This window comes from Brassica napus, chromosome A8 (genome assembly GCF_020379485.1).
Source record: "Brassica napus cultivar Da-Ae chromosome A8, Da-Ae, whole genome shotgun sequence".
Classification (NCBI taxonomy): Eukaryota; Viridiplantae; Streptophyta; class Magnoliopsida; order Brassicales; family Brassicaceae; genus Brassica; species Brassica napus.
In genome coordinates this window covers 17,569,372-17,588,671 of record NC_063441.1, presented here as the reverse complement: position 1 = coordinate 17,588,671, position 19,300 = coordinate 17,569,372, and the positions used below count along the sequence as shown (strand labels likewise).

The following is a 19,300-nucleotide window of genomic DNA, read 5'->3' as shown; positions in this document are numbered from 1 at the left end:
AGGGCTTTATAGCATGAAGCCATGTCCACTTGGAAATTTTTGTTACAAAGACAGGCTCACTGAAAATCCTAGAAATGAAAAATGCTTGAAAAAAAACTAAAGAATAATGTTTGCTAGAATTCCAAAAAGCTCTATAGATCGTTAATTCGTGGTAGAGGCGTACCTACAGTGTATTGAAAAAGGCATTCGCCTTAGGTCTTCAAATAATATTACGTTTTCTAGAGTTCCAAAATTTAAAATAATTTCTAGTCTAATTGCTTAAATTTATTTCTAAAATAAAATTTCCACGAGAATCGAATAACTCAATTTCTGAATCCATATATTTTTTTTCTTATAGAACATAATATAGCATATTTACGTAATAAATTTATTCTTGTAAGTGTTAAACTTATGTATTCGGCGAATGCGATATATCGTATTAAAAAATTGTTTTCCTTATAGTTGTATATAAATTTATTTTTAAACTTTGTCTTAGGTCCATAAAACCCTTCGTACGTGGTGGTAATGGCTTGTACATGCCTTTTCTAGTCTAATCGAAGCTAGATGTGGTTGAGGATAAAAGATACCACATGTCCGAGAGCTGCTCGAATCGCTAATGCTTCCGCCATGAGAGGAGAAGCTACATGTTCTTGGAAGAAACATCCTCTAGCTTATCCCCGATGATGATTGGTCAGTAAAAATCCAATACCATATACTATAAACGTTAGGGCATATCTTAATTGATGTACCAATAAAAGTGTATTACGAGTACGAACTACGGATCAATACGTGTCAAGAAAAGAAAAAAGGTTACTGCTGACGCAAAACGAGATCTAGTTTTAGTGTAAAGCCCTGAATAGCGGGTCCGAATATTTCGGTGTTTCACACAAACCAATAAATGAACTGGGACACAAAAATCACTTTCTCATTTCTATGTGGACCAGTGACTTTCAGACAAAAGTCTTAGGGTATAAAAGCAGGAGAAATGCAGTAGATAAATTGATGCAGAATGAACTGCATTTATGTTCCATTCACCATTAAAAAGCAGATATAAAATTAATTAATAAATTATTAGAATCCTGCATGCAGATTAATAGTATGTTGATTTTTTGAACTGCAGATAAAAAGAGGAAGGAGGGAATTCGTGACGTGCAGGTGACCAATGAGCATCTTTAGTTTGTTTTTTCTTTTTTTTTTTCTTTTTTAATCTTTCATCTATAAATGATACAGTATAATATTTTATTTTTTTGATTAAAAATAAGTTAGACTTTATTTAATAAATATTTTCATATAAATTAGTTTAATGTCGCCAAAAAAAAAAAAAATTAGTTTAATAAATTTATGCTTATACTTTCATATTTGATAATTCATAATTTAACTGCATATTATTTTATAATAACTTAATATCAATGAAATATTAAACGTATTTTTTTGTTCTTGCATATACATTTATGCATTTTATATTTTGAAAATTTAAATGAAGAGTTTGTTGATACAATAACATATGTAAAAATGACAATATTAGTTATATAGTTGAACAAAATGGTATGAAATAAGCAAAATCAAATAAAGTTACAAAAAATAAGAGCAAAACAAGAATACTCTTTATAATTTATGCAAAACAAGAATACTCTTTGTCAGCATGATATTTATTACTTATTTATAATCAGCTGTATTATGTTTAGATATTTAATTTTCATTAAAAAAATTCAGCATATATTTAAATACAATATTTTATTGAAAAAGTTTGATCTTCATTTGTTCTGCTTGATCTGCATGATCTGCATTTGTTCTGCTTGATCTGCATGATCTGCATTTGTTCTGCTTAATCTGCATTTATGTTTGATCTGCATTTTTTATCTGCGTTACCCATTCGAAGCCTTAATAGCTCCAAAAGACCAAAACCATCAAGTTGATTGGAGAAGTGGTGAGCAACGAAAATGACATAACAAAAGTTCAGTAAACATATTCATATAAGTAAAAGAAAAAGACCAAAAGATCTTATAATTACAGTATTACGACAGATATAGTTTTTTTTCCTGTTTCCACAAAGTCCAACACAAAGCTCTCTTCTCAAGTAATAAAGAGAGATTAAAAGCTAGTAATTAAACTAAGAGGATCAATACTTAATAACTTGAACACCAAGAAAAAGGGTTTTACTTTCTACTTGTCTAGTAGTTGAACGAACCCCCAACGGATGCAATACCGTTACCAAGACTCCTCGGGTCAGACCGGTTCCCAAAGTCATCACAGTTCCCATTGCTCGGGACCTTATCGACATTATTGGAAGATGGAGCAGAGTTGAGAAGCTCAAGGCCTCTTTTACCCATTTGCTGCACTTCTTGTGGTGAGAGTATCTTGATGCACCACACGCTGCTCACAAACTCCCTGTAATCAGATGAAAGTAAACCACAAAGTTAGATTAACTAGTGGAACAATGCCAAGTGAGACAAGTGAGGGAAGTAACTTACGGCCAAGGGTCATCGCCGAGGAGAAGAACATCGTTCTCTCGGTCGACAAATACAAGCTGCCAGCCTGATCTCACAGGATCTTCTAATTGGCCTTCGAGGCCAAACATGCGAGCAAGCTCGCTTCGCAGCTCGTTGTAGCTGCTGAACTTCGTTATATCTAATGATCTTCCAAAAGAACCCGACTTGTACACCTGCAAGAACATTTCCATTAGGGTCATCCCTAGTTACGTGCGAAACAAGAAACACACTTTTATTTACCTTCACAAAGGTGTTAGACTGTTGGTTCTCTGAGGGCTGTAGAAAAGCTGGTTCCTCTATACAACTAGAAGGTGTCGTCATTGTACCAGAGAACTCGTTGTTGAAAGTTGATGATGTGAAGGGTAGAGTGGTGGAGTCGCCGCCTTCAATGCCAATGCTTCTAAGGTTTGACATTCCGTTTGGGATCAGAAGGGAAGATGAATCTATGTTGACTCCAAAGAGGAGATGGCTATGAGGGTCTGAGGGGTTCTCTTCTTGACCATTGGGGAATGGAGGCAACGAGACAGCATTTGGAGAAACGTTACTTGTGTGGGACTGTCCCAACTGCTCCATTACTGATTGGTTGTTGTTAACGGCTGTAGAGTGCTGGAAGGATGAATCAATTGCAGGGCGCTTTGATGGCCAACCTGAAGAAGTCATTGCAGAGTTTGTTCTAGTGAGGTTGAGCAGTTGAGAAGACTCGTCTTGAGGGAAGTTACTGAGGAGAGTGTGGAGTTGAGTGATGGGATTGTTTCCTCCGTTGGTGTCTGAGAAGCTTTGTTGATGACAAAGAGGTGTCATTGACTGGAGTAGAGACGTGTTTGACTGAGACATAGCAGCACTGGAAGCAGACAGATTATGATTATCCACCACTTGCTGCTGCTGCTGAGAAAGTTGCTGCTGCAGCATCTGCGGCTGCACTAAGGAAGGAGGTTGCATAGAGAAACCTGAGGGACTTTGGAACTGAAGAAGAGAAGCAGCGGCTTTAGCAGGATCAATGCCTCTCATGTCTTGAAGTGCAGCTGCAGCCATTGCTTGGTAAGCATCATTCTGCATACCAAGCAAGCCTGAAGCATCAAGCCTCGGCTGCATCCACGGGTTCACTCCCATACCTTGAAAGTTCATAGACTGAAGTCCTCGGTCCCACATAAGCGGTGAACTCATACCCATACCCATACCCATATCATCTTCTTTAAGACCTACATAAACAAAAGAAGAGGAGACAAGATTAGAATATACATTTTTAGTATTATCTATAAATGAATATAAACACATACATTCAACGTTTTGAAATGAGAACATTCTCGAAAGTAAAATTATGAAGTTTTTGGATAAAAATCTAAGTTATAAAATGGTATATTTATTTTTATAAAATGAGTCCCCTGCGATATCGCACGGTTACTTACCTAGTATATATATAAATAAAAGATTAGAATATATATACAAACTTTCAAGGGATGAATCAAGTTCTGAAATTAACAATTACCATGAAAAGATGGGAGACCTGAAGGCCAGGGACGTTTAAGCCTGAGAGGAAAAGGAGATGGATACATAGGGAATGTCGTTAAAGGCTCAATCTCCCACAAGGACACCCTCGGTTGCCTATCTCCTGCAGTGGACTCGTCCCATCCGACCTGCACCATGATCAAGATGATGATATATATATGTATACAAGAAAGCAAACATTTGGTTAGAGAAATGAACCTTAACGGACCGCCAATGAGAATTAGCCCACCGAGCAGGATCTAGATCACAAATGCCAGTTATTGTACCCATGTACCGACGAACACTTGATTCTTCGGTTTCAAACAGCATCCTAAACCTCATGCCAACAGACACACGAGTGTGATAAACCGCTTTCACGTACTTAGCCAAGGGTATTACAAACTCTGATGGACTCGCCCTTGGGTTATAGAAGATGGTGAAGCGACTGTTTGTGGAGGCTGCATGAGCTGCTGCGGCAAGAAGGCCTAAATGCATACTGTCACTTGATAAAACAGATGAAGGCATGACAGTTTGTGGCCGGTGTGCTCGTCTTATACCAAGAAGTAACTGATTCTTATCGTTCCTGATGTTAAAAACAAAAATGGCATGAGCTCCACCATTCACAACTATCGATATTTGAAGAAGTGGGTTCTAACCAGATGAAAAGAACGGAGTCACCAGCGACAAGCCTTTTAGCACTCACAAATACGCTCCAACCAGTAGTAAGAAGGTGTCTTTTCGGTTGGCCTGAGAGGAGATAAACAAAAGCAGAGTCAGTAACAAACTCTCTTTGTTTATTCGTTATTTATAACCAATGTTACAAAAATCGGTAGGCGGATTAACAGATTATTGATTAATTTTTATATATATTACGTTTACATTAAATATTTTAGTTTTATGGTTTAATTATAAAATTAATTTAATGAATCATAAAATTACATATGCAAAAAAAAAAAATAAAGTAGACAAATTTGTGGATTTTCACTAACAAAAATGTTTAATTTAACAGATTTAGACCAATTTAAATTTATTCAAACTAATTTAGATCCATTTAAACCAATTTATGACGGTTTGAACCGATTTGAGTTTCATAAATCAATCGAATTTAAGAACTCGTTTTGGCTATGACTGATTTGCCGCCTAAACCAATTTGAGTTGCATAAATCGGATTTAACAAAATCAGACCAATTTTTTTCAACATTGGTTATAAACTTATAATTAAGGAAACTGAACTTTAATTGGGTGAAATCTAACCTCGGAAAATATGTCTGAACTTCCATTCATTGTCATGCAGATCTCTTGCCATCAACTCTTGAGCTGGAGGCTGCTGTGTGTAATCCTGAAGAACACAAAAAAAAAAATCATTAGCTAAGTTTGAAAGAAAAGAAACTTCAGAGTAAGTAGAATGAAAATTACCAAGGGAGGGAAAACTTTCTCAGCAGCTCGGCGAGGCACAGAGAAACCTCCATGAGTGCTGGTATCACTAGCAGTCAGAGTTTTACAGAAATAGTTTGTAGGTTGTCTACTCGGGACACCTAACTCCGCCGCAAGGTAAGAATCTTTTTGCTCTTGCTGGCATTCAAACAAGAAAAACTGTTCATAACACCGACAAAATCCTCATAAAAAGTAAAAAGTATGGATTACATGTAAAAAGTCTCATACCGCATTCAACGGCTGTAAAGTCATCTGTGCATAGACTTCATCAGTTTCAACATCTGCCTGAAATTTTAAGAAAAAAAAAAAGGTCCTGAACTAAGTCACATAACAGAATAAACACACTATTCTCATAAAAGAATATTTCTCACATGCATTGTGACATTGTGAAGCTGACAGATAAGCTGCGGTTGCAAGCTGGGATAGTTTGGTGTATGGGCATCCACTTCTTTATTGGTTGAAGCAGCGACCTGAAAGTACACAAAATATTTTTAGATGTTTGAGTAATCTATAACCAAAAGAATCCAAAACAGCATAAGGGAAGGATACACAAACCTGTTCACTGTGACCTTGAGGGAAATAAACAACTCTGCTTCCAAGAGGAGGTAATGAGACAAGAGGACCAGCACAAGCATGCCAGAGCTCAGAATTAAGAACTCTCTTCTCTCCTGTAACTTTATTTTCAACAAAACACACACAAGTTAGTTAAAATCTCCCACACAAAAAAAACAAAGTTTCTACATTTGCAAGTATTAAGCAATAGAGAGAGAGAGAGAGTAATAATACCTTCATGAGGATGAGGATTAAACCCAGCTGAAGACAATCTCATCTTCTTATTTTTTATATATAACTTAAAAAGCAAACAATAAAAACAAAATTTTCAAACTTTGTTTCTTCAAAGATCCAAGATGCCAAAATGTAATTATGACTTAGGAGAGACCAAAAAAGTATTAACTTTCTTTAACTGTTTCCCTCCACCTCCCCACTCATTCACCAACCAAATCTTTTTTCACAAATCCAAAAACACTTAGACAAAAAAAACAGAGTTCTTCTCCTTCTTATCCTGACAGAACAGAACACACATCAACCAAGTCTTGATTTTTCTAGCCAAATAAGCTGGCCGACTTCAAAGCCGCTTCTCTGAATCTTCAACTCCTTCATTACTTGTTAATTTATCCAGTAACCCCACTGTTAACTCCCATTAGAATAGTGTCTATAAATAAAAGACCCCCAACTTGATTTTTTTTTTTTCTTAGAAAACCCACCACCGCCAAAAGCTCAGAAGCCAAGAAAGAAACACAGATGTCGAGCTATCAATAAAACGACAGGAGAAGGCGTCGTTTCAGCCTTGTGCAAATAGATCTTCTTCTTTTAAGCTGTGCTTTTGGTTTCGTTATAAGCTTACGAGAAATCGAGATCCCAGGACTGTGATCGGGAAATGAGAAAGAAAGTGATGGGCATGCAACTGCTCAACTGTTACACAACATGTGTACACAAGGAATAATAATCAGACAAAGAAAGAAAGAAAGAGACTGTTTTTTTTTTGTTTTTAATTTTGTTTAGGAAGGTTTCTCCGGTAAAGAAAAGTGGCGGCGACGTGGCGGAGCTTTCTTCTGCTATTATTATTATATTCTCTGCTCAAAAGCAACTTCTCTCCTCTCTCTCTCTCTTATTTGAATGAGAAGTAAGGAAGAACGACAATGGCTGTTTTGACCCGTACCCGGACGGAGCGGGTCTTTTATGCTCTTGCTTAACATTTTTAAAGCAACTTGTTCTTCTCAAAGGACACGAATATTACTACTTTACCCCTTACTTCTGATTTTATTACAGTTGGGGGCTCGTGTCCTCCCGACTTCGAAACTTCGTTGCATCGTCCATGTACCTAAACTACATTCTAGTATTTTTTTTCTTTCTTGAGAACTATATTATACTAGTATTGTACTTTCATTTTCTTAATTTTTTTAATCATAAGCTTACATCCAACCTCGTCTCTGTGTATGATAATTGATCAACTACGTTGTACTACAGTCGCATATTTTAAGTACACATACATGATCCTGTATCTTATATTAGATTAGATATATTTAGTGTTAATTCCTCACGTCACGATTATTATTTCTATCATATAATGTGTTCTTTGATGATTATTTCGGTTATTAAAAAATCATTTTTCGGGTGTCAGCAAAACTGTATTAGGAAAATAATTTATTGATCAAATTATTTTGTAGAACGTTGACGATCTTGCGACGGATCTAAACTCTGTAACCAAGAAAAATTTATCTAGCGACGCCAAAGCTAACTGATAAATATATACCACATCACATTCCCTGAAAACATGTCGTGGTTCGTCACTTTTTTTTGTCACTTATGATCGTAGATTTAAGATTGATTCTATCCAACTACTAAAAACTTGATCCACGACTTTCTCATCATTTTTTCTTCTATAAATAGACATGGGCAGAAAGAAAATATGAAAATGAGGAGGATAGAAATCCATAATAGCATGTTGTTGAGCACTCTACTAATACATGTATATATTTCATATCCATATTAAAGGCATTTAAAGCTTATTTAGAAGATTCTTGAAAGTATGATTTTTTAGATTTATTTTTTGTTCCAAAATAATAGATTTTCTAAGAGTTTAAGGTACTTTTAGTAGTTAATGTTGAAAAGTTGTATACTTTTAAGTAACATTAATTGAAAATATTTGAATTGGTTGAATACTATTGTTTGATATTTATTGGAAAATGTATAGTAAAATAAATAATAAATTCAATTGTAAAAAATTAATTATTTTCTTTATATGCGCGAATACTCTAGAAAATCCTTCTTTCGGGAACAGAGGGAGTACATACGTACTCTTTTCCCGTATTCTTTGGCTTGGACATTAGTAAAAATTAAAAAGTTTTTTTTAAGAAGTGAAAAAGAAAAGAAAACAGCCATAGTTACTTACATAGAAAATAAAATATATAGATATAATGTAACTGTGTAAAGAGCAATATGTTTCAGTGTTCTATATGACCACATATAAATTGTTTTGCCAACATCTATAGGTAAGCTTATATTTGTGTATAATATAAACTAAGATCTTAGTTATTAAACCCTTTCCAAAAAAAAAAAGAAGATCTTAGTTATTATCATTAGTTATTAGTTGTGGCGCGCGCGAGTACGTCATAAATTAAGTGCTCCTTCATTTCATTGGGTGTATTCTTTTGCCTCATTATTTGATTGTGTGATGTGAAATGGAAGTGTGCGAGTTATGAATATATATATTTATTTATATATGAAAGAATAGCAATACGTAAGGTTGACAGAGAAATCACCTGATAAAAATGGCAGGACGCGCTTTTAGGGTTTCCTTTTCTACATTTTTCCTTCAATGATATATGTATTAGGATATTTCCAATTTTACTCTATTTTCACTTTAAAATAAAGTTTAGAGTTAAAATGTTCTAATGATACTATATTTCTCACTCTATAATAAAGTGAAAATATGTTTATTTCAAATATAAAATAATTTTTTTTTTGTTTATCACTCTATCTTTTACTTTAAAATAGAATATTATTAGATCAAGCTCAAACTCTATTACTATAGTTATTTTATTTTAGAGTGAAAATTTGAGTAAACCGTGGGAGATGGTATTAGTTGTATGAATAGCATATGGAGAGGGCAAAATTATGTTTTTACTACATTATTGAAATAAAAAGGAGATTGAAAAAGATTTTAAATTCTATTAAAAAATGGAAAACGGGATTAGAGATAGGGGAGGGGAAAAAAAAGAGCACAGTGTAGGGTTGTCCCTAGGTAGAAAGAAAAGTTAGAGGAAGGGAGCGGTGTACGATGATAGGTTATGAAATCAAGGTACCAATTACAGCCGTTAGATCAAACGTATATACATGAGTTGGATGGAGATGGGACATGACATTATATACTAAAACAGTGGTGCTTTTCTATTGGTCGCTTTCAGAGTACTTGCGGTGTTCCATCGCTACACGCATTCACCATTTGCTCCCGCCCACACACGTGCGTCACTGTGTATATATACATGTACACGTAAATCCATAAGATATTTTATCTCCCACATATCAGGCATTTAAGCATACAGGGCTTGCAGGCTCTTAAAATCAATAGTATATTATCTTCTGCAGGACGAAGTTGACTTTACTTGAGATACTAGTGCAATATTTACTGAAGATTCTTGAAGACTCGAGTCATAACACAATCGTCAAGAGTTTAACTAATAAGGTGATAGGAGCCTATCGCGAGTTTCACTGGATTGTATGGAACGAAGAGCTAAATATTTATCTAGTCAAATGAGATAGTTTATATTGATCATTATAGTTTTAGTAGCTTATAACCATTTTTTTTGGTTTAATAGTAGCTTATAACCATGCTAGATCATGGGACGAAATCCACACCAACCTTCAAAATATGTAGATATTTTGCTATTTAAAATTTTCTATATGGTGAAAAAAATTAATAATGCAGATTTATAAGTCGTGAGTTTTAAACTCCTTTTCCAAAATAATTCAAACTCTTAACTTCGGCTAAGATTTCAAAAATTTAACCACTCTAACTCAACTACTAGGAGTCTATGATCAACATCACTTGACATCTTTTTTAGCTGCTATACGAGAATAATATTCAATTTACTTTTGCTTTACTTGAAGTTCAAAATCAGTTGATGTAGAAAAAAGGGGTTCAAATTCAGTTTTTTTTTTTACAAGAATTACAACAGTTATGAATCTTTCGTTAGTAACAGTATGAACATAACAAAAAAAGTTGAAGAGATAAGAACGCACGCACGAAAGGCCATTCATGCCAGTCGGATCAGAGCGTCTGGCCCATCTCACATGCCGTCTCTCTCTTTTTTCTCTTTTTCTCAAAAAAAAAAACACCTGTGATGGGTACTTGTGTTATTTTATTTATAAGAAAATTAATTTTATTTGTTTTTTAAAATATATTGGATCATTTTAGAAGATGAGATACCTTTTCAATCAGCATCTATCATTCTTAGCTTTGGTTTACAAATTCCAAGTGTTTCGGTCTCATGCAAATTTGGCGTATGGCTTATCCAAATGGTTGGTGCTAATATCGCATATTTATAATTGTGGAGCATATCATTACCAATATAATAATGTTGATTCAATTCCATCTTTCACATTACTAGGTCAGTTCAACGACGCATTCTCTTCATCATTATAAAATGTTGATCAATAATTGTACTAGAATTTTCCAGTTTCCGTATTAATTAAGTTTTTTTTTTCTTCTGATCGGTGATATATTAGTATAACACGAAAAAAATGTATTTGAGTTGTGGTCTATGGGCACTACACGTGAAACCTGTCTTATTGAGTATAACTGTATAAGTTACATCGTCTTTGGATTTTATGAACAGAAGTAAAAAGATAAAATTATTTTGTATCTGACGTTTAAATAATCATTTAACACCAAAAAACAATCCCTATTTAAAACACCGAATTCTCTGGCAAACTTGTCAACGTCATTGCCAAAAATTTCTCATACATTTTCATAACCAACACACTTTCATGTAACGAAGAACTCAATCAAAACAATACATTAAATGCCGGCATATCCTATTTACTCGTATTGTTAAAAAGCTAAATAAATTAAACATATTTTCAAAATTATCAATTTATATTTATTTGTTGATTTACTTTTTATAACTATTTTAAAATTCATATTTTTACATTTTAAAATATATTTATATTTTAAAATAAAATACATTAATAAAATTTAAAACTTAATTTTTAATCACAAAACAGGTCTAAAATATGATTTTTAAATACGGAAAATTGTAGTTATTAATGTTTGAAGTGATGATGTTTTTTATATAATACTCCATATTTCTATTTGAATTCTTTATGTTACTTATTAACTCAAAACATATATGATCAAGAGTTATATGTATGTTTGTCGACTTGATTTTAGCGTTACATCCTTGTTTGTAAATTTTTTTTTGTATTTTTATTGAACTTCTGTGTTATGGATTTAATATTGTAACTGCATCCAAATTTCTTGTCTCTAAAAAATGCTAACTAATCATTGATTTTATAATATTTTCGTTAAAATCTAATATTACTGAGATATGAAATTTAACAAATCTCTCTAATTTTATTTATTACAAACAAATTTTTAGAAACCTTTCCTGTGTCATAGTAGTCAATACCTAACAGTTTAATTTGACTGTTTATTACGTACTATACTGGCAATACAAATCGTGTTTGCTATAAGTCGATCGCATTGTCATAACCCAAGTAAAATACTAAAGTATCATACTAGGAAAAATACTACGTTGTGTTATGTTAGAAAGTAGCATATATATGTTGACGGTTAAATAAATCATTTAATGTTGTGGTTATGCATATTCTTCACAGATACTGCTCATGAATAATCCTCCGAAGAGAGAGATTTGTGAGGAAATCAAAATTAAAAAAGCAACAAGTCAAGTGTAAGATTTGGGAGACCCACCATTCATCGATGAAGATTTCCCCGTCCCACCTCTTTTGACATCGTATTTGATTTTATATCTTCCACTATTATTTCCTTCTCCTTAACTTTATTAATCATTATCTTTCTGGCTAAAGCTTTTGGAAAACAAAATCGAATACATGATGGAAGTTACGAAGCTGCCTGGAAATAAATAAGAGATGGAAATCAAGAAGCAAAGGTGGCGAAAGTAAACATCATATGGGTGAAAATGAAACACCAAATGTATGTTCCGAAAGAAGACGGTGAGCAAAAAGTGGGATGGAGATGAAGTAATGTCAATTTTCATAAAAATTTTAATATATTTCCATCCGCCGCAGACCTTTCTATTCGCATTTATAAGATGATGCTTACATATATACATCTTTCTTTTTATTATATCTACTTATTAAGTTATTATATTTTATCTTAGTCAGGAAATAATAATTATATTTTCATTATTTGTTAAGTTTTATGATCTTTTTGTAACTTAAGTTTTATAATATTTGTATCCAAATATAATTTGTAATGAATAAATTTGCTTATCTATCTTATATGTCACTAATATTTCATTTTACTTCCCATGTTAGATATTTTTCACCGACTTATAATATAGTAATTCTTTCGAAATACTAATTAATATCAACTGAATTCTTATTACATAAGTCAGATTAATTCCATTGTCTAATACATACCAAGTAAGATTGATCAAACAAGTTTCGAATTGAATCTTCAGATCGGATGAACTCGCTTGTTTTGATTGTTATATCATATTAAATTGTTTTAACTTAAAATTAAATAAATAGTTTTATTTGTATTTTCTAATGCTGTTCAAATTTATCTTCCTTCTAATACAAAATATATTATCACTATTAAATACCGGTAATGTGAAATGTAACTGGAAAATGTTCATTGAATTTATAAATTTAGAAATATTTGTAGTGAAGAACATTCCCCACACAGAATAAGATATGATTTTGAACTATATGTAAAATATAAATAATTTATTTATCATCAACTAGTTTTAAAATAAAAAGTTCATAAAATTAATTTATCCATTTCAAAATTTGTTTTCACACACACACACACACACACACACACACACACACACATATATATATATATATATAGATATTCAAAAAATATTTTTCAGACGATGTAAAAAATTTAGTTCAAACTACTAGGTCTTTACGCCCACTAATTTATTTAAAGTAAAACTTGCATAAAGTTCTTTGATAAAGAATTTGCTTATTTAGAAATCACTACGACGTTTCTGATAATTCATATGCACTATGAAGTCTTAATCACTTGCTGAACAAATATTTATTTATATTTGGCTTTCTTTTTCGAATCTGTTTCAAGAAGATACTAAAAATAATTAATAATTAAAGAAATTGAAATGAAGTTTGGTCCTACCTTTTTTGTGCAGGTCCTGGTTAACTGGTTTCGTATTTTTCCAAAATTTAAGCCATCGCTTTTCTCAAGTAGTTGTCAATTACTCTAAAGAGAACGACCTCACATAATCGTTTTAATCATCTATGATAAAAAAATAATGAGAAATTTTGTTTTTGTTTCGTATGGCAAAGACTAATTGATGTTCACAAAATTTTAGCAAAAGAAAGCAAGGTTAATTGATCTTTTGGTTAACAAGATCAAGTGAGTTTGGACTTTGGAGTTAGCATGTTCGTCGACAAAAAATCTCCCGCGATCTTAAATTCATTATAATTTTTGATAGTTAAACGTTTAGGAGTCTTTATTTTCTCCATCTTGTACCAATAAGAAATGCAGAGGGTGAAATTGTACCTACGTATAGTCCCCTGACTCCCCGTTATCTTTTTTTTTTTATTTGAACACGTCCATGTTATCAAAGTTACATTTTTCTTCGTAGACAATAAATATTCATTTGAAACTGTGGGATTTGATCTAGCTAGACTTGAAAAATATAATTTCACGTCACTTGTTCATTGCATAAGATATAGACAGGGGCGGATGTACATAGGTGACTACGGGGGCACGTGCCCCCCACTATTTAAAAAAAATAATTATATGTATATTAATTAAATATAGTTATGTAATAATTGGTTAAGAAACAAAGCTTTATATTTTCAGCTTAAACAATCTATAACACATTATTATATGACATAAATCTATTGTAGCCCAAAATAAATATAAGTTCAGTTTTAAAAAGTTCAATCAAAAGCTAAAGGAAATAATAATGAAGTTGAAATCTACTTAATTACACTACACCCAGAACTAACTACACCCACGTTTTTCTATATCTTCTCCCTAATCACAAAAATTTAAACACCGCAGACAAAAAGATTAACGAGTTCAAGAGAGAAACTAAAAGGTAAAAGTTTAACCGTAAAACTAAATGAAATTTTGATTTATGTGATTTAAGTAATAAGAAATTATGAGAACGTAGAAACTATAGTAATGTACTAAATTTTTTTTCATAGAAAATTTTAATGGAAAATATTTCAAGCCTAAATTTTTTTTTTTTTGCATTTACGTCTGAAAACTCTAAAGATGATTTGTCATCTCAAAAAAAAAAAACTCTAGAAATGATTTAAAAAATTTATCTAGTGATCCTGGAAATAGAAAAATAATAAATGGATATCCAAAATATGAAATATCCTAAGATAATTTTGTAAGGAATTGTTTTTAGTAATGAAACATTTTTTTTTATTTTAAATGAGTTGATTAGAATTTTGTGCCCCCGATTAATAGTAGTTCTACATCAGCCACTGGATATAGATTAATGGGTTGCAAGCCACATAAAAAAAAAATAGGTGTTGCGTGAATAAACCAAAAACTTCTTGTTTTACATGCTCAAGCACATTTGTATTTAAACATATAAATTAATATTTACCTGAAAATCTTATTAATAACACTAAATTTTTTATATATAAAGATAGAATTTATGAAATAGAAAAATACGAAATTACTATTAATACCAAACACTAAACTATAAATCGATTTTTTTTCCTTCAAATTTTTCACTAATCAAATTTTGTTTTAATATTTTGATTAATAATATTATAAGTAATGATATATTATTTATATATTTTGGCAAATGTTAATTTGTGATTTTCATTCTTGCGTATTATTTTTAAAATGATAATTTATTTTATTGGTATTTGAAAATATTTTTTTATTTGTTACCCAATTCAAATTCATATTTATTAACCAATTCATTTTGGTATTGTGTTTGAAAAATCTCATGTAGCTTGAAAGATAAAAGCCTGGGTTATTTTGTTACAATTCAAATTATTCTTAAAATTATTGATGTCTTAAATAAATAATTTTCTTATCGCGTAAAATAATTTTTTGAGTAAAATAAATTCTTTTAGATTTTATATAATATATAGTTGTAAAAATAGCATATATATATATATCTTACCTAATTTATAAAAATCCTATAAAAACAAAATTTGATAACCAAAATATGTTTTCGATACTTAAGAGTGGTTTAGTTTTTAGCACCGATTAATGGGAGGTCTATAATCATTGTTAGAATTATTTAAACAAATATAAAACATAATATTATTCAGACTTGTTAATTAATAGTATTAAAATATTAATAAAATCAAACATTGGGAGATAACAAGCTAACCCATTAATCTATATCTTAGGCAATGAACATTTTTTGGTTATATCGTAGTTTAGACCATATCGTTAATATAAAGTAGCCGTGCAAACTAGAAAAAATATTGTTTCAAATTAAGTCAATCTTATACACTTATACTATACAGGCTTTTAGTTTTGTACAAGAAAACCTAATAGTTTATTTTATTTCGGTTTTATAACTATGGATGTATATTTACAGTGCCGTGCCTAGATGTTTGAGGCCTAAGGCTAGAGTAAATATATATAGAACTTTTATATGAAAAATATTTAATTATCGATATGAAAAATAGATGTGTTTTAGTTTACTTTGGATCCCTAATGATGTATCCATTTTCTATATTTGTTTTGTTAGTTCTTATTGCTTAGAATTTTTTGCCAAAAAAGCTTAATAATAAAATCCAGTGTAAAACAAAGGCTAGAGTAAAAACGTTTCCATTATTAGTAATAAATATCTATTACATAAAACCTTACAAACAATTATGTATTTAATATTTATAAATTCATATGAAAAATTGAACATATTATTTCTTATAAGAATACAAACTACATAGTTTATTAAACCAAAAATACAAGATTTGAAATTTTCTATGAAAATTTTATAATTATTTATTAAATATGTGCTTATTTAGATATGCTGAATGGTAAGCTTATAAAAATAAACTCATACAAGCTAAAAGAAGTTATAATTCAAAGTCTAAAAATTAAATAAAGAAAATAATAGTTTTATGAAAATAGATGATATATTAAATCTAGAAGTCTAATAACATGAAATAAATCTAAATAGCATAAATAAATTATTTTTTAGTCCGAAAATAAAAGAAGTTTATATATATATAACCAATTGAAAAAAAAGATAAAAATGGAACCCCTAAAATATGTTATACAAATTGGAGCGCTTAAGGTACGCCTCTGTATATTCATGCTGAAACTTTAGTATGATTCACAAAATTCAGATTTAAAATTTAAAAATCAATTTTTTATCACTTAAAACGTTTACAGATATAAAATGATAAAAAAAATTTAATTTCAGAGGTAATTTCCTAATGTGTAACGAAAAAACAAAATCTAATCAAAGTGGAACCAGTCCTCCACTATCATTTAGTTGTTATCATATTTTCTAAAATAAAATATGTATATATATATATATATATATATATATATATATATATATTTTCTGAGGACTTCTGAAAAAACTAGAACTATAGAGAAAAATTAGCATGGTTCTTAATTAGAGCTGGGTTGCGGGTCAAACCCGCTCCGCTTGACCCGCCAACTCGCGGATGAACTGATTTTTTTATTCAAAAAATTTGACCTGCTTGACCCGCTAGAAGAAAATATAAAATCCGCACCCGTTCCGCTTAAATCCGCCGGTGATCCGCTAGATCCGCGGATAATATTATTAATAATAAAAATTATTAATTTAAATATTTTTATTAAAAATAACAAAAAAATTTAATATTTTAAGTATTTTTTATTATAAATAACAATAAAATATATTATTTTAAATAAATTTTATTAAAAATAATAAATATTAATCTATTTATCATTAAAATTAAATAATTTTTTTAAAAAATTCTATTTTAAAATAATATTTTTAAAAAAAAATCTTTTTTTAGTTTTTGCGGGTTGGCGGGTACCCGCACTAAATTTTGGCTGATCCGCATTCGCCCCGCATAAAAATCACTCAACCCGCACCCACATCCGCGAACCAAAATTTTCAAATTACTCGATCCGCACCCGCCCTGCAACGAATCAAATGGAACGGAGCCCGCGGATAATGATTCATATTCCCAGCACTATTCTTAACACACACCAATCGAAAAAGGATCAAAAGAAATTTAGTTAAAAATACATATATACATATACATATATATATATATATACATATATACATATACATATATATATATACATCGTACATGCATTATGTCTGCTTGAATTGATACATCCTTTCTTCGGGAAAATTATTCCCTTCTTTTTAAATTTATTATTAAGATACATCGTCGTTATATCTAAAGCAAACATGCTAAGGATCGTCCACAAGAAAATGATTACTATGGATTAATGGATACATAATTAAACTATAATATCTACAAGATGTCAAAAAAAAAACTAATATCTACAAATTGCTTTAGATATTCATGGAGTTATTTTTCAGGTGATTTCTGGAAAAGGAAGATACCTTAAATGAAATACTGTTCTCTTTTAAGGATGTCTTCTTTAATTAGAACACATCGACCCCTCTTTTATGCTAAATGAAATTGAATTTTTTTTTTTTTGGAAAAGAACAGTTTTTTAGCCAACAATTCTCATCAACTTGTAACCCATATATACTATGTAAGAACACATTCATATAATTGAGAAACATTACAACTTTTTTTGTAGCCACGTATCATCAATAAGATGATTCTTAAAATCATTAGAAAATAGGTTGGTATATAATAAATTTTTTATAAACTTTCCATAAATTCATTATTAATATTATTTATTATTTTCTTAAATAAAAGTTACAGAATTGTCTAATGTGGCTAAAATATATATGACAATTAATGGTTTTGAATCTAAAAGATTTAATAAAAATTAGGGTATCTTCTATCATATTTGTTTAATTTTAAATTATTAAAATAAATTTAACAATCACATTAACCATAAAATAAAATTTAGATTTTTTTGTATATGTTATATTTTGAATTTTAAAAACAATTATAAATTACTAAAACTGTTAAAAATCTCACATTCAAATTTTGTAATCCATGGTTTAAAATTTTTGTTATGACAAAATAAAAATGATTAAAAAAATCATCTAAATAAAAAATATAATTTAACTAATTATTAAGATTAAAAGATATATATATATATATATATATATATCGTTTTAAATTAAACTATATACCATATAAAATACATAAATATTTTAATTTTAAAATTTACTTTGAATTATATTTTTTTCGATAAAAGCTTTGAACAAACATTGACAACTTAATTTTTAAAAAAATTATAAATTACTAAAACTATTAATCCTACAATAAAACTTTTTGTTATTAGTAATTTAATGTTTTTGGTATAAATGATAAAAAAAACTATATTAGTAGAAAGCATCATTTAATATACATTAATATTAAAAATATATTATGTATATATGTTAATATCATTTAAATTTAATTATATATCCTATCAAATAGAAAAAAATTATTGTTTGAATTATTAAAATTGATTTATATGTTCGCACTAATTTAATTGTATATGTGATAGTTACTAACTTTTAATTATTCAATATGTATTTATTATTTCATAATATATAAATCATATAATACATAAAATAATATATATATATATATATAATGCTTATCCTCCGTAAGACGCAGATTTAATCTAGTTTTAAATTATAATCGAATGCAATTTGGTCTAAAGATCGTATACCTCGTGACTCATGAGCATCCAACTTTTGCTAAGGTATGGATTTTGAAGAGTTTAATTTTCTGAAGAGTCCATACTATAGTTTAACTTGCTTTTGTTTTGTTGATATGAAAATATTTTTTTTTCTGTTGATATGAAAATATAAAACAGAAATAGCCAACTTTTCTTTAATATTTCCAAACGAGAGCTATAGTTAACTAACTATATATTGTATCTATACTATGCTACGTACTTTCTTGACAGATGATATTTCTTTCATTTTTAGATGATGTTTTATACACATAAATTAAAATATTTATTTTTATATATTTTCTTAACAAAAATGTCATTAAATATCTACTTAATTATAATTCATCTATTAAAAATAAACTGCAGA

At 30.0% G+C, this 19,300-nt stretch overlaps 1 protein-coding gene across 1 annotated transcript; it reads right to left on the bottom strand.

The window, feature by feature from the left end:
• Positions 1–1,936: 1,936 nt before the first annotated feature.
• On the bottom strand, positions 1,937–7,121 carry LOC106361581 (auxin response factor 6). The gene is made up of 12 exons (XM_048737902.1): positions 6,174–7,121; positions 5,943–6,061; positions 5,759–5,857; positions 5,616–5,672; positions 5,370–5,525; positions 5,208–5,292; positions 4,610–4,700; positions 4,173–4,536; positions 3,955–4,102; positions 2,709–3,667; positions 2,451–2,641; positions 1,937–2,367 (listed from the first exon to the last, which is right to left on the bottom strand). The coding sequence occupies exons 1-12, from the start codon at positions 6,214–6,216 to the stop codon at positions 2,151–2,153; spliced, it is 2,529 nt and encodes an 842-aa protein (XP_048593859.1). The 5' UTR covers positions 6,217–7,121; the 3' UTR covers positions 1,937–2,150.
• Between the last annotated feature and the right edge of the window lie 12,179 nt (positions 7,122–19,300).